The sequence below is a fragment of the Schistocerca cancellata genome, chromosome 6, assembly GCF_023864275.1.
Source record: "Schistocerca cancellata isolate TAMUIC-IGC-003103 chromosome 6, iqSchCanc2.1, whole genome shotgun sequence".
NCBI classification, from domain to species: Eukaryota; Metazoa; Arthropoda; class Insecta; order Orthoptera; family Acrididae; genus Schistocerca; species Schistocerca cancellata.
Genome location: NC_064631.1, coordinates 725,194,955 through 725,211,660, shown reverse-complemented (window position 1 = coordinate 725,211,660; position 16,706 = coordinate 725,194,955). Strand labels below are relative to the sequence as shown.

The 16,706-nt window shown below is 38.0% G+C and overlaps 1 protein-coding gene across 18 annotated transcripts in view; it reads right to left on the bottom strand.

Moving 5' to 3' along the window:
- The window catches only part of LOC126088523 (voltage-dependent L-type calcium channel subunit beta-1), a 757,906-nt gene that overhangs the window by 63,592 nt on the left and 677,608 nt on the right, over positions 1–16,706 (bottom strand). For all 18 annotated transcript variants that reach the window (XR_007519958.1, XR_007519952.1, XR_007519955.1 and 15 more), the window contains one exon: positions 8,491–8,658. Coding sequence is in view for 9 of the 18 variants with exons in the window: in XM_049906678.1 (XP_049762635.1) it covers positions 8,491–8,658 (168 nt within the window). In the remaining 9 variants the exon portion in view is untranslated. The remainder of the gene's footprint in view (positions 1–8,490; positions 8,659–16,706) is intronic.

Here is a 16,706-nt window from a genome sequence, read left to right as displayed (position 1 = left end):
TGCTTTAATCCCAAAACCTATCCCTCCCTCTTCCTTGCTTCTGTTGGATTCTACCTTTACTTTTTTTGGGCAAAAACAAGAGTCAAAGTGTTATAGGAATATGTTTAACAAATAGTTAAATTTTTCCATCTTCACTGTTCACTTTATATACCCCCATCCATTTTCCTTCCCATACAGTAATTTATCTCTAAACACTATGATGAGCTACAGTTTAGAATCTGCACTACACTGCTTTTCTTCTATGTTATGTATCTGTCTAGTCAGTACCTTTTTTCTACAAATTGCCTGAATATATAGATTCAAGGACTGAAAACTTTTGTAAGCTACTTGGCAAGTAGCAATGTTTATTGTAAAGCTGCGTGACAACTACTAATGCATCGTAAATAGGACTCAGTGTTTACATTTAGTAAACTATCTTCTTTGAAAAATATGGCTGTAATCAAGAAAATATTAAGGAATCTACAGCAGAAAGACAGCATGTATCTAGCATAAATGAGGCAGCAACTTTTTTCAAAGCAGTGGCCTCCTTTCTAATTAACTGTACTGAGTTTCGATGGCACAAGTGTGCATAGCACTGACCTGTACTGAGAAAGTTAACAGGTTATGATTTTATAATTCCTTGTCTTTTGTTAATCTACCCTTTTACCCGTTCCACATCGCTGAATGATATTTTTCTTTATGGAACATGTGGAACTCAGAGAATGAATAAATGGATGAATGAACAATTCATTGGTTCAGTTTTTCATCTCAGATGTACAGCTTAGTGCCAAATATTTTAATTATGAAGAAAAAACTTAAATACTTCATCTAAGCGATCTTACCATTAACTCCTGTGAAATGATCTATTTACTTACTTCCAGTATGCTGGATGGCCTAAACAATAGCTTACTATGACTAAATAAAATTATGAAACCACTGATGTTGCACAGAAGTTTGTTTTTATTTAAATGGTGACCAGTTTTGGACCTGTTTAGTCCATTATCAAGCCATCCACTTAATTCCCATGTAACACCATAAGTGTGTACACTGGCAACATTGCTTGTATAGGTGGCTGAGTGCCAGGCAGTCATAGACAAATGGTATCTTGCACTCAACCACTCACACAAGCAATGTGACCAATGTACACATTTCATGGATGGCTTCATAATGGACTGTGTTGGTCTGAAACTTCCGTGCAACGTTGACAATTTTGTAATTTTATTGAAACAGTCGTATTGTGAATGGATGTACATGGGAATTTGTAGCACAGATAGCTAATTTCTTTTACCATACCCCAGCTTAGTGAGGATAGCGTAAGTAAATGTGAAGACTGAGTAAAAGCTACACCTATACAGTACATTGCCTGTGGGCGGTCTTTCAACTTATTTTCACTCTGCTTCCAACTAGAACACAAATTACACATAAATAATGTAAAATACAGGGTGTTCAACATAAAAGAGACAGTGTAATTTAATTTATACTGTATGTATGATCTTATTAGCAAACTTGCACCATAAGTTGCTATAAATTACAGTAGGTGTTGGAAATGTTCTCCATCCATTTCTACGCCCTTGACACGCCTGACCTTGTTCCTGCTACTCTTGTTAGCTTTACACAATCTATTTCATTGATGAATTTTGTAATCTTTGTCTTCAATTCCTGCATGGTAAGTGGATTGCCTCTGTAAACAATATATTTTAAGTAGCCCCACAGAAAAAAGTCTGAACTATTAATATCAGGGGGTTGTGGTGGCCACAATCCTGTCAAAACGATTCTTTCTCAAAGAAAAGTAGAGTGAGATGTATGGCTGTTCTTTAGCAACCAGCAGCCACACTCATCCTCTTGCAGTAAGGCTATGAACTTGGTAGATGGCAGCATCCATAGTTGTTTCAAAAAACAAAGATCCTATTACTTGTCGCATTGAGGTGCTGTCTTTCACTGAAACAAACTGAGCCAGTGGGACTCAATTCCCTAGTTTTGGGGAAACGTTTTATTTGGTGTCAAGAGGAGGCAAACACAAAATGATAGGGGTCTATCAGTCATTGCCAGTTCAAATGCATGGTGAATGATGATACTCCTTAGCGAAGTGGCAGCCAGGGACAGGAAAGGACACCAGCCACACTCAATGGTATGCCTGAGGGCCTCACTCAACATGTTGAAGAAGCTATTCCAGCAGCCAATGGGGGAAGAGGGTGCAACCAACAGCACATTGGAAAAAATGATGCCTGTCACCTGGTCTGCAAGGTCATTCTTGGGTCATTCCAGCAACTGGCAGAGAGGGTTGAGAAGGCCAGCCTTACACATGGAGTTTCAATGAATCTCAAAATTTGCAGCATTGTCCCCAGAACTGATCGTGGCCCTTTAGTTCTGAGTCAAGTGGAGGGACTGAACCAGAGACTTGGAAGGTTCTTTGACAAGCTAAGCTGTGAATTCCTGGACTTGCACCACAGGGTTCAGAGCTATAGGGTACCTCTAATGGGTCAGGTGAGCATTACACATCAGAGGCTGCTGTTCAGGTAGCTGACTGTGCATGGGGAGCACACAAGGGTTTTATAGATTAGGCAATTCTCCATCCAATCCAGATAATGATAGTTGTAGGAAACCCAAAAACAAGGCCTCTCACAGGTGAAAGTATTAAAATCATAATGGTAACCTGCTGAAGCATTTGCAACAGAGTGTCACAGTTTGAAGTGTTCATGAAAAGCAGTGAAGCTCACACACTACTACATTCAGAAAGCTGGTTAAAACCTGAAATTGATAGCAGCGAAATTAAGGGGAAAAATTTAAGTGTCTATTGAGAGGGTAGGCAAAGGGGAAATAGAAGTGGTGTATTTGTTGCAGCAGACAAGAAACTCAAACCCTCCAATACAGAAATTCAGGCTGCATGTGATACTGTTTTGGCAAGACTCACTATCAGGGATGGGCATAAAATGATAATTCGATCTGTCTATCGCCTACCAGAGTCAACTCCTGATGTATCCAAAAAACCTCAGTTCATTTGTAGGTAAGTTCCCAAATCATAGTGTAATTATCCGTGCAGACTTTAATCATCAAACAGTTAACTGGGAAAATTACAGTTTTGTTAGTGGTGGGCATGGTAAGACATTCTGTGAAATATTACTAAATGCCTTCTCTGACAACTACCAAGAATAGATAGCTTGGAGCTGCACTCATGGTGGAAATATATTGGATCTAATGGCAACAAGTACACCTGACACATTTGAGGATGTCCACATCAAAACTGGTATCAGTGACCATGATGTGGTTACGACAACAATGATTATCGAAGTACAAAGGACAACTAAAGCAAGCAGGAAGATATATATGTTCAGTACACTAGATAAAAAAATTGGTAATGTCATACCTCAATGAGGAACAAGAAACTTCCAGCACAGGACAGGAGCACATAGAGGAACTATGGCTCAAGTTTAAATGAATAAGTGACCATGCACTGGACTGGCATGTACCCAGTAGAACAATTCATAATGGAAGAGATCCTCCATTGTGTACAATCACTGTAAACTTATAAGGAAACAGAGATTACTGCATAACAGGTGTAAAACTAACGATAGGGCTATAGACAGAGGGATGCTCAATGTAATGTGTTTGGCTGTCAAGACAGCAATGCGTGATGCCTCCAGTGACTACTGTAGTAGAATACTGTCAAATGATATTTCACAAAAACCAAAGAAATTCTGGTTGTGAGTAAAGACTATTCATGGCACCACAATTAGTATGCAGTTCCTAGTGAATGAGACAGAAACTCAAACTGAGGGCAGCAAAACAAAAGCTAAAATGCTTAACTCTGTTTTCAAATGTTCCTTTACAAAGGAATATCCAGGAGAATTAACCAATTTAATCCTCATATCACTGAAAAGATGAATGAAATAAGTATTAATGTCAGTGGTGTTGAGAAATAACTGAAATTGCTGAAACTAAACAAAGCTCCAGGGACCGATGGAATCCCTGTCAGATTCTATACTGAACTTGCAGCTGAGTTGGCCCCTCTTCTGACTGTAATCTACCATAGAGCCCTCAAACAAAAAATCATGCAAAGTTCTTGGAAAGAAGTACAGGTCACATCCATCTACAAGAAAGGTAAAAACATAATGAAAAAATTTAGTATCCTCTGATAATAATATCAATGAGTCACTGTTGGAATCTATCAATTCATACAAATACCTGGGTGTAATATTTTGTAGGGATATGAAATGGAAGGCTCAGTCATGGGTGAAGCAGGTGGCATACTTCAGATTGTCGGTAGAATACCGGGAAACTGCAGTCTGCAAAGGAGACTGCTTATAAGTCACTTGTGATCCACGAAACTACCATCCAATATCCTTGAAACAGATTTGTTGTAGATTCTTAGAACATATTCTGAGCTCAAACATAATGAGATATCTTGAAGAGAATGACCTTCTCAATGCCAACCAGCATGGATTACAAAAACATTGATCATGTGAAACCCAACTTGCACTATTCTCACACGACACTGAAAACTTAGGATCACGACAGTCACATAGACACAGTATTTCTCGATTTCTGGAAAGCATTTGAATCTGTACCACACCAACACTTATTGTCAAATGTACGATCGTACATGGTATCGAGTGAAATTTTTTTGACTGGACTGAGAACTTTGTAATAGGTAAGATGCAGCACGTTATCTCGGGTGGAGAGTCATCGTCAGATGTAGAAGTAACTTCAGGTGTTCCCCGGGACGTGTGTTGGGACCCTTGCTGTTCATGTTGCATAGTAATGGCCTTGCAGACAATAGTATAATGGTAACTTCAGTCTTTTTGCACATGATTCGGTTATCTTTATTGAAGTACTATCTGAAAGAAGCTGTATACATATTCAGTCAGATCTTGAAAAGATTTCAAAGTGATTCAAAGACTGACAACTTGCTTTACCTGTTCAAAAATGCAAAATTGTGCACTTCATAAAATGAAAAAATGTAGTATCCTATGATAATAATATAAGTCTGAATCAGCCAACTCATACAAATACTTGGGTGTAACACTTGGTAGGAATATGAAATGGAATGCTCAATCATGGGTAAAACAGGTGGTGTACATCAGCTTATTGGTAGAATACTGGGGAAATGCAATTGGTCTACAAAGGAGACTGCTTACAAATCACTTGTGCAACAAGTTCTAGAATATTGCTCAAGTGTGTGGGGCCTGTACCAAATAGCACTAATGGGAGATATTGAATGTATACACAGAAGGGCAGCATGAATGGTCACAGGTTTGTTTGATCTGTGGGAAAGTGTTGCAGAGATGCTGAAGGAATTGAACTGGAAGACTCTTGAAGATAGACATAAACTATCCCGAGAAAGTCCATTAGCAAAATTTCGAGAACTGATTTTAAATTATGAATCTAGGAAAATACTACAATCCCCTATGTATCACTCACATAGGAATCATGTGGCTAAGATTAGAATAATTACTGCACGCATAGAGGCATTCAAACAATTATTCTTCCCGCACTCCATAGGTGAATGGAATGAGAAGGCACCTTAACAAATTGTACAGTGGGACGTAGTCCCTGCCATGCACCTCACAGCGGTTTGCAGTGTATAGAGGTAGGTGTAGATGCAGATTGAAGCCATAAACCATATGCCAATTTTTTGTGAGTGTACGGGGGACAGTCAAAGTGTGTGGGTTGCCAGTACCGCAGGTCCAGTAGTTCTGGCTATTAACACAAATACCAAAATGAATACAAGCTTCACCTGTGAAAAAACACTTGCTCTAAAATACCAATGTTGCCAATAATAGGGTTTTGAACCACTGACAATAGTGAACCCTTCTGACATAATCAGCATTATTGAGCTCATGGAAAACCTGCATGCAGTACAGGTAACATTTCAGTATTCCTCTCACTGCAATGTAGACTGAACCAAGTGAAATGTTCTTTTCCTGGCTTAATCTCTGCAAAGATTTACGGGGAGAAGTTGTCGCCACTGCTTTTATATCCTGAATGAACTGCATACTGAGCTCTGTCTGGCACGTTTCTTGTCTAACACTGAATCCATTTCCAAAGTTTTTTAGCTAACTTCTGAACAACATTTTTCACGGGTTGCTATTTTTCAAATGTTTCTGTAAACTTTTGCTGACACACGTCATGAGATTTCATCACGAAATAAGTTTTAGCCATGAATACATGTTCTTCAATAGTTATGCACATTTTAATAAACAACAAGACATGATGATGCAACCTTGTTCAAAAGCCAATGCTCAACAGTGACTGGCACAACTTAAGTGTGAAGGCAACAAACAGCCCTCCTGCTCCAGTCACATCAACAATATAAAAATTATTTCACCCAAGTCACGCCAATGGATGCCTTTCAATGACAATATTCATATAGTATAAATTACTGAAAGATGGGCTAGTATAACAATGGAAAATATCTTCCTTCTTCCCTTCTGATCCTATCTGGTAAGTCTTCCTGACCCGGGGGTTCTGAGTGGCTTTTCGAAACTCTACCCCTTTCCCTAAACCTCTCCAGTCCTTTTCCTTCATCCCTCTTCCTGTCCGCCCCGATAGCTGAGTGGTCAGCACGATGGATTGCCGTCCTACAGGCCCGGGTTCAATTCCCGGCTGGGTCAGGGATTTTCTTCGCTCGTGGACTGGGTGTTGTGTTGTCGTCATCATCATTTCATCCCCATCCGGCGCGGAGGTCGCCCAATGTGGCGTCGAATGTAATAAGACCTGCACCGAGGCGGCCGGACCTGCCCTGTAAGGGGCCTCCCGGCCATGACGCCAAACACTCATTTCCATTTCCATCCCTCTTCCTTCCCCTTCAAAGCTTCTGCCAAAAGAAGGAGCAGCTGGCTCCGAAAGCTCGCATACCTAAAACCTTTTCTTACATGTGTGTTCTCCTGCCGCCATTTTGCGAGTAATTTTTTTTTATCTATCCAATTACATTACTGAAAGATGGGGACTCTTAAGATGACTGCACTGTATGACCAACATTTTTCATTTCAGCCAGTAACTATATAATTTTGACTGATGGTTACAGCATAGGCACACTTCTGAGTGTTTGCTATATTTCTAGCTTCATTCAGAACAAAACACTCATTAACTAATTCTGTAACCCCCTACATTCTCCCTCTTTTCCTCTCTGATTTTTATACTTTTTCTCAAGTGTGCTTAATGTGTACTGCACGTGAGGTCATCCGATACTTGATACGTCTTATTTTAATTGACAAATATAGTAATGTTAGCCAAAAGAATCCGTAGAAGCTTTTATGGAAATGCATAGTGGGTGTAAATAAAGGGACTGGCACAGAAAAGCAACTCGCTGAAAAACAGCTTGTTATGATGACAACAAACTGTGCAAGTGCCTTTTGCTCTTTACCTGAATAGTCATTCACCCATCCATTCTTTGTAAACATCATGTTCCACAATTCCCATCATGAAGGAGAGCCTTCAGGAATGTGAACTGAGACAAGTTACACATTAACAGACAGAGGCAACCACTGCGGCTACTTTCATAAAGCATATTAACAACATATTATAACTAGTGCTAATTTACTCAAACTGATAGTTTCAGTAATTACTTCTAGATTACTTTATAGATGAATGTTAGCAAAAAAGTCACTGCACCTCCTCCAATACTATTCAGCTGTTGTTTAACCTGATACTTTAAACAAAGCACTTGTGCAACTTTGTACAGTCCAGTAAAATCTGTCTATGTACATGCAAAAGTAACAGGCATTATAGTACAAATATTAGTATCCTGTAGAATTTACAACATTAAATTCAAGATTTCTGTAAGTTGTAGGAGTGTCTAATAAGATATTCATTGATTCTTTTTTTTCCATTGGTAATCTGTGGTAAACTTTTGCGGCATAATATAAAACTTTATTCTGAGCCTTAGAGTGGGATGCATTGTCTGTATGAAACTTACTTCTACTTCTAGTATTATGGTTTGCTGATGACTGTGTTCATTCTAAGTGCACTCTTATTATTAGCTACACATGCCATCAAGGAATGTATTTATTTCCATGCAAGTGTAAGAATCTCTATGTTCATGAAGAAGCTTCTGCAAGATATTTGGGTGTCTACTCTACACACTATTCTTATTGCACACTTACATAGAACACATACACTTTTTTCCTTAACTTCAACTCTTCATAAGATTATGCTACAGGCCAGAACTGAGAGGAAGTATGCTAGCAAACCTGTCGGCTGGTCAAAATGTTGTGAGACACTTCAGAGCACAGGACATGCATAACTGATCGTTTTGACTAACTTATCCACATAAACATCTTACAAGATGTTCTCACTGTTATGGTCAACACTGTAATGCTCATTCATGGCTTTCACAAAAACATATTTCCATTGTTGCTCTCTCCGTACTTCAACTTTCTATAGCTCATATTCATTAAAAGGAAATATGCACCAGCGGATATTTACTATCGGTCAGTATTTTTCCTGAATTATTGTAGGGCATGCAAGCTACTTAGACACCTACTTAATTTCTACATGGAAAGTATAATTCACCTCGAGATATTCGGCGATGTGTTCACATGCATCATCTAGTTGATTTTCATCTAAAATGACATCAAACATCTCCTGTGGACACTGTGCTAGTTTCTCTGCAGCAACCATTTGCACATTGAGATGTCGAGCTTGCGATTTTCCCCTAGACTTTATCAACCGCTGAAGCACCTGCAAATAAATATAAAAAACACACACATAGTGAAGATATCTTGAACAACAGCAAAAACATATAGTCTGATTACATGTCACAGATTTCCACACAGATATGTAGAAATTTGTCAAACACAAATGATGGAAATGACTAATGCTTTTTATTGTTTGTATAAGAACTATAAATCAGTGCAGACATGATGCAAAATTATGGAGTAGTTCACTGAATATAGCAACCACTGATGGGCCGAATGGCTGCAAAGCAGTCTTTCACAATAAAAGTAACATGCATGCAGATCAAAGATCAACTGAAGCATTCAAGGCTGCTTCATAAACTCACAATCAATCTGTCACCTTTCAACCGGGTCGACAGAAGCGTCCGATCCCACGCGTCGGCTTTGACCTGTGACGTACGGGCGTTGTGTGTGACGTCATGACGGCGCGGAGTTTTGTTTGTGAGTGTGGCGTGTTTCTAGATGTTGTCGTGTTGTGGTTTGTTGTGCTGTCTGGTGGTATGTTCAGGGTTTTCGTTTGTGTGGTGTAATGGGCTCAGTTTGCTTTTGCTCATTATCCAGAATTGTTAGAGTGTTGGCTGTGTTTGTAGTTGAATTAGTTTCAGTGAGTTAACGATTTTGTGTGAAGGTTAATTTAGTGTTGTTCGCTGTATGTCGTGTGGTAATTTTAGTAAAATTAATCGGTTGTTGTTTTTGTTCAGGAATGTATATGACGGATAAAATTAACAGTGCGCAGGTCAAGGAAAGTGTTCGATCCCAATGTGTGGCTGTGTGTGTTGGCATTGGTATAGGGAGATATGTTTGCGCTATATAGATGAAGGGAAGTGTTTGATCCTAATTTATGGGATCGGGAGCTGCTGTTAAGCTATATAGGTCAAGGGAAGTGTCCGATTCCAGATGATATTGTGTTTAGTGGTATTTGGGGAGTTTTGTGATGTTTCTTTTTCGTCTTTTTGTGTGGTTTTGTATGGGGGTGGGTGTCCCCAAAAACACCCCATTTCCCGCGCTTGTCCCGTTAGTGTCATTAGGCTTTTTGTGGAAAGTGTGTTTGTTTTTCGATGTATTTTCGTCCTCATAATGTGTACGTAACGACTTTATATGCGCCATATTGGAATCGTGGTTTATGGTCGTTTCCGCCATATTTGTGACGTCATGGGTCAAAGCAGACGGGTGGGATCGGAGACTTCCGTATTTCCTTTCAACCTAACCTAAACCTCCATTAACATCACAGGTAAGTCGTTAACACGTCTAAGATTTCGTATTAACATTCATTGGCATTGCCAAATCACAATCAACTGCCACGTTCCAAGCTAACGTAGACCCCGTACTATGATACAGATCAGTTTGTCAAAAAACCTAACTTCCAAAAACTCACAGGGCCAGAAAATAAATATGGCATCGTTGGCGTTCCATTCTCTTTCTTTTCGCACATGTATGACATCACGTGCTAAATCCTAATTGCACTACAGGAAGAAGCCAGCAATTTAGTGTTGGTAGTTTGTTGACCCCACGTCTACATCATCTCTATTCGATAGCTGACGATGGGTAGGCCTATATCTTCATACAGACCCAATCCTGGATCTCTCTCACTATTTTTCCTTCCACCCTGTGGTTTTTTTATTTTTTTATTTTTTTTTTTTAAAGAAACTGGCATCCTGAACAAGGAGTAGTTGCAATCAAAACACGTTTCACTTTTCCATCAAAACATACTACTTACGCAATCGAAGCCAGTGGGACGACTGCTGAACAATGAAGATACGTTTTTCATGTCAGTACATGAAATAATACAATGTAAGGTATTTATGCAATCACGCAAAGTGTAACAGATCATTTGGAAGTCACCAAAATTGATCAGATGCATGGATACAAACCAGCACCCATACACCATTACTCTAGGCGTAATATTAAGTCCTAGCCCACCGTAAGGCAGCCAACCGTCCTGGATTCTGCGAGACCTTCCCGGATTCTGCCGCGCAGTCCCGCAATGGAAATTAAATATACTTGTATGAAGCTGGTATCTGTACAGCTTACATTGATGATCTTGCAGCTCTCGAAGAATGAAGTTATAATGAAATCTAGACCTTTCGCTGCTTACGGGCCATATACGCAGGAGGTCCCAGGTTCGAGTCCCGGCCGGGGCACACATTTTTCAACTGTCCCCGTTGATATGTATCAACGCCTGTAAGCAGCGAAATATCTAGATTTCATTGTAACTTAATATAAGTGTCCCGCAAAATGCCTAATTTGTTCAGCATTCCGGCAATTTTCACATTCCACCAGCTGCGGTTATTTCTACGTGCCGTAAGCACTGCGAATAAGGATATGATCTAGGATTTATGAGTGTGATTATGTGTAGTACCTTTTATTGTCTAGTATACATGAAAAAGATATAAATATATAGTACCACTTGGTGAAACACCACTTGCTGTTGGCCCAGGGTGACCACTCTTAGTTCTCTAATGCTGGCAGCGACCTGAAAAACAATAGGTTTCAGACGAAGCATTCCGGGTGATGCCGAAGTTGAACGGGCGATTGTTTAGGTTGTAAATTAGTCCGCCTGGAGACTCGATATTGTTGCTTTGTGTTTGCGTGCTTCGCCGAGGTCGGTAAACGAATTTTCTTGTTTTACTTAGCAATGCCGCATACTGTCACAAAGCGAAATTGCCAATTAACGAAGGACTTGCAAAAGGAGTTCACTTTTTTACAGAAGTGCGGTGCAAAAAGTGTAGTGGGGTGTTCTCCGGTGCTCATGGCGGTAAACACGATATACAACGTCATTTAACATGTAACATATATAAAAGGACGCAGCCTGCAGCAGGTACATCATCACAACTTACTTTCGTCAGGAAAACTTCTCTGACAACAAAGAGCTTGCAAGAGCCGAAGGTTTGTTGGCTTCCTTCGTAATCTAAATTTTAAGGAAATCACATTTCATTCTTAAATGGAGCCGTTCAAGCAATGTTGTGCTATGTTTGGTTATTCCTGAGAAACTGACAGTTACTGACGATAAATATTCTGGGAAAAGAATCAAAGAGGCTACTTTGGAAAGGCAGGTCTGCATCTTACACAGGTTAAGCGTGTTAGACTGTGGATTAGGCTATCATTACTAAAAACACTTAGCTACACGTTACAGCAAAATATCCATTTATTTATTTATTTATTCTCTGCCCATGGCCTCCATCTGAAAATCCAGCTGAGAGTATTGGGTGTGTCATACAATAGGCTATTATCATCAAACTTGATTTCATTATATATAAATGAAACAATTGTTTAACAGAAATAGTCCATAATCATACAAAGGTATTACATGTTTCACATTATATGTACACACAAATCCAAACAACATACATGATAATTTTAAAAGATACACTTCAGTAATGATATAACATATTAAACACCATCTTAGTATTCACTCAAACTGTATATACATTTCTCTGTGAGATATAATTTCAAATGATTTTTAAAACATTTTAGGTCTGTTTCTTTTTTAATGATTTTGGGGAGTTTATTAAAAAACCTTTTGCCTGCTTCTTCTGGGGCAGTCATAGACAGTTCAAATGGTTCAAATGGCTCTGAGCACTATGGGACTCAACTGCTGAGGTCATTAGTCCCCTAGAACTTAGAACTAGTTAAACCTAACTAACCTAAGGACATCACAAACATCCATGCCCGAGGCAGGATTCGAACCTGCGACCGTAGTGGTCTTGCGGTTCCAGACTGCAGCGCCTTTAACCGCACGGCCACTTCGGCCGGCTAGTCATAGACAGTTTTAGATTTCTGTTTATCATGTAGTAATTTTCATTTCCTCTTGTACCGTGTTTGTGTACATCTTTATTTAGGAGGTGTTTATCACTTGACCTTACCGCCATTATGCTTTGGTATATGTACAGTGAATATACTGTCATAATATTATAGTATACAAAAGCTTGCCTACAGGTCTGTCTTGGTGGTATTTTTGCAATGCATCTCACTGCCCTTTTCTGAATTGTGAATATTCTTTTTAGGTAGCCAGCTTGTGCACTTCCCCATATATGAACTGAGTAAGACAAACGTGGGAAGACAAGTCCATAATACATTGATCTGAGGACTTTATCATCCACAGTCTTAGCTGTTTTATGCATGATGAAGATCTGTTTGTTTATCTTTTTACACAGTGCATCGATGTGCTCCCCCCATGCCAAATGTTTGTCTATTATAGTTCCTAGAAAATTTGTGCTGGTTACTTCTTTAATAGTCTTTCCATTTATATTAACATTTATATTATAATTTTCACTATGCTTGGTCTGAAATACTACATTCATTGTTTTAGACTGATTCATAAACAGGTTGTTTTGTGTTACGAGGTTTTAAGCGTTTGAGACCATTCCCTTAATTACATTTAAAGCATTCCACGATGATGGAAGATGTTTCAAAAATTATATCGCTTTTTTAACCCTGTCAATTACTATTATTAACCACACAATGAATGATGCATCGTAGGTAAGATTTCAAAGTGAGAACGTGTGTAAACTGCAGTGAGATTAGTGTACTGGCAGTCTAATAAAACAAGAACTCTGTCCTGCATGGAGGAGCTCTGCTTCTCCGATACTTCAATAATTGTTCGCTTTTTGACATGTGCAAGATATGATAGCATGCCTTGCTTCTTTTCTCAATGCACACGTTTATAGGCCAACAAAGAACACGTTGGCAAGTTTTTTGCAAACATCAACATTAAAAATGTTGTTTATACAACTTGAAAGTTGAAAATGTGACGAACAAGAAGCAGTGGCAGTAAGCAAACAAGCATTGATTTGGAGTTCCAGATTCATATACTATTGATACAAGTGGATAAGAGTGGAATAAAATGCGTTACAAAAGCCTACTTTTCACATCGCATCCTCCTCTTCTTGGTTACTCGAAATATATAAGTACAATCTAACTGCTGCACTATTTCAGTGCAGTAATGTGTTCATTGTAAATAAGTATTATAGTAGTTGTATTACACGTTTATTACCTTATAAATGAATGAAAAACTTTTTTATTTTAAATTCAGTGCATTAGTGTTTGTAAAATGAATCTTTCATATAGTGTTCATTAAAAAATTACGATCATTCCACTTGGGACCTGTGGAATGGTACATTAGCTTATTTGTATTAGTTGTAAATATTTGTCATATATTGTTTTTCTGACATGTTCTACATCCTGGACGACCTTCTAACTACGGATCAAATGGAATGAAAGTAAATCTGATCTAATATAATCTATCAACAAAAACAAATGACAGTAACAAGACCAAACGTGTCGTACTACTAGAGCAAATAAGCATTCAAGAACAGAAAAAAGTTCGAAATTACCTTCCTGGCACTACGTTATTCATGCACGCACTGTAATTTTTAGTATTTAAAACAGTTGTTGCATGCACACGACAGAAATAATGAACAAGAACCAATCACAAATAGCAGTCTGCTAAACGCTTTGGGCTACTTAAAATGGCGACAGACCCCGTCCTGACGTCCTCTTTGGCTTCAAAACAACGTACAGTGTAAGTCTGTAGTGCCATCTCGCTATTTTTTTTTTTTTTTTTTTACCTCCATGGTCGTGATACCAACTGTTGTGAAAGTTTTTATCTTCTGACTATTAGAACGACACTAGCGCCCTTTCTGGTGAGGAAGCCAACACAGTAAGGTTAATGTTTGCCTTCAATTATATTTCTACTTAATTAAGAAAATACTTATTACATATTTCTGTTCTGGGCATTACTAAATTGTCAAGAGACATATATGTTCGGAAATTAAATGTAAAAAGAGCCGTTTCTCACTGATTCAGTGATATAACTTGCAACTTATTCATGAACAAATAAATTCAAATGTATGTGTAATTGTATCTTACTCTGTTGAAAGCAAGAAAATATAAACAATTATTTCATGAGTGAGAAGCATATATTTCTGCTCTCTGTTCTCGCTATGGTAGGCATTGTCCTTGACACATGAGCTTGAACTAAATAATGGTACTGTTATAATTGTTACTGTGTATAGATCCCCACTAGGATATTTTTAGCTGTTTCTCAAAAAACTTTGATTCTCAGCCTTGCTATCTGTCAGAGGGAAGCAAATTATTGTTTGTGGGGACTTCAATGCAGATTTTCTGAAAGAGTCTGATAGAAAACACGACCTTGAAGTACTACATTGTTCTTTCAATTTGACATCAGTTATTGATATTCTTACTATGGTAGTATGGAAAAGCAGCACACTGATAATGTTTTTATAGATCAACATAAATTTAATCAAATAAAATTTTTTCTTGTTAAGAATGCTCTTTCTGACCATGAAACTGAAACTGAAACTGATGCACAACTAGTTACAGTATATGATATGGCTCCATACAGTAATGAAAAACTGTCCCACAAAATAGTGTATTCAATTAATGTTTTAATAATTGCAAATTTTAGGGAAAGCTTGCAATGGTTGGACTGGGATGAGATGTACAGAGAACCTTATGCTAATTTAAAATTTAACTTATTTTGTGACACCTTTGTGAGTATATTTGAAAACAGTTCACCTAAGAAAACAGTGAAATGTAATTGTAAGAAATAATCTAAAAAGCCATGGCTTAGTAAAGGGATAAAAGTACCCTGTAAACACAAAAGGGGAATGTACATTATAGCTAGAAGGAGTAATGATCCAGGAACAGACAAACATTATAAAATCTACAGCACTTTATTAAGGAAAGTATTAAAATGTCGAGACGTATGTGCATTATGCGCGAGATTAGCACCTCTGGAAGTAAAATTAAAACAATTTGAAATATTATAAAAAGGGAAGGAAGACTGTATTTCTATGAAAGTCAATGAAAAGTTTGTGAACAAAAAGTCAGAAGTAGAAAATATTTTTAATATTCATTTTTAAGTGCTGTAGAGAAAATAGGATCCAGCTGTTCATTAGAAAATGAAAGGTTTTATATGGGAGAGACAATACCTACACAATTAGACAAAATTGAAATTCAAGCCATGTCTCCTACTGAAATTGGGAAAATAATAAATTCACTGGTTAGTAAAAGCTCACATGGAATGGATGGCATTTCCAAAAGAGTACTAAAAGCTTGTTCCCAACAAATAAATATGATTTTGAGCCATATATGTAATGGCTCACTGAAATAGGGGATTTTTTTTTCAGGTAGACTGCAATATGCTATTGTTAAACGATCACATAAAACAGGGGGTAGGTCTGATGCTAGCAACTACCACCCAATCTCACAGCTTTATCCGAAATTCTTGAAAAAAAGTAATGTATTCAAAAGTAGCCTCATATACTTGTAAAAATGAAGTGCTAACAAAATGTCAATTTGGTTTTCAGAAAGGCTTTTCAACAGAAAAATGCTATATATGCTTTCACTGATTAAATACTAAATGCTCTGAATAACTGAACATCACCCATTTGGATTTTTTGTGATCTCTCAGAGGCTTTTGACAGTATGAAGCATGAAATTCTTCTAGATAAGCTAAAGTATTGTGGTATGAGTGAGACAATGCACAAATCCTTCACTTCATATTTAATTGGAAGAATGCAGAAGGTTGAAATTAACAGCACAGATATAATGCAAAAATCAAAATTCAAAGGAACCATCCTGGCATTTGCCTGGAGTGATTTAGGGAAATCACAGAAAACCTAAATCAGCATGGCCGGATGTGGGACTGAACCGTCAGCCTCCCGAATGTGAATGCAGTGTGCTAACCACTGGGCCGCCTAGCTCAGTGTATATTAATGATTTGCCTGCCGTGCTATATTCCTAAAGATGCAAAGCTAGTTATTTTTGCTGACTATACATGTACAGTAATCACAGCCAACAAACAAGAATTAGCTGAGAAAATTTTAAATAATGCCATTGAGAAAAGTATTAAGTGGTTCTTTACAAATGGACTCTAACTAAAATTTGAGAAAACATGGTATATATAGTTCTGTACAGTAAATGGCATAATCTGGCTGATAAATATTGACTTTGAGCAGAAGTCTGTTGCTGAGGTGGAATATTCAAAATTTGTGAGCGCGTGCATTGATGAGAAATTGAATTGGAATA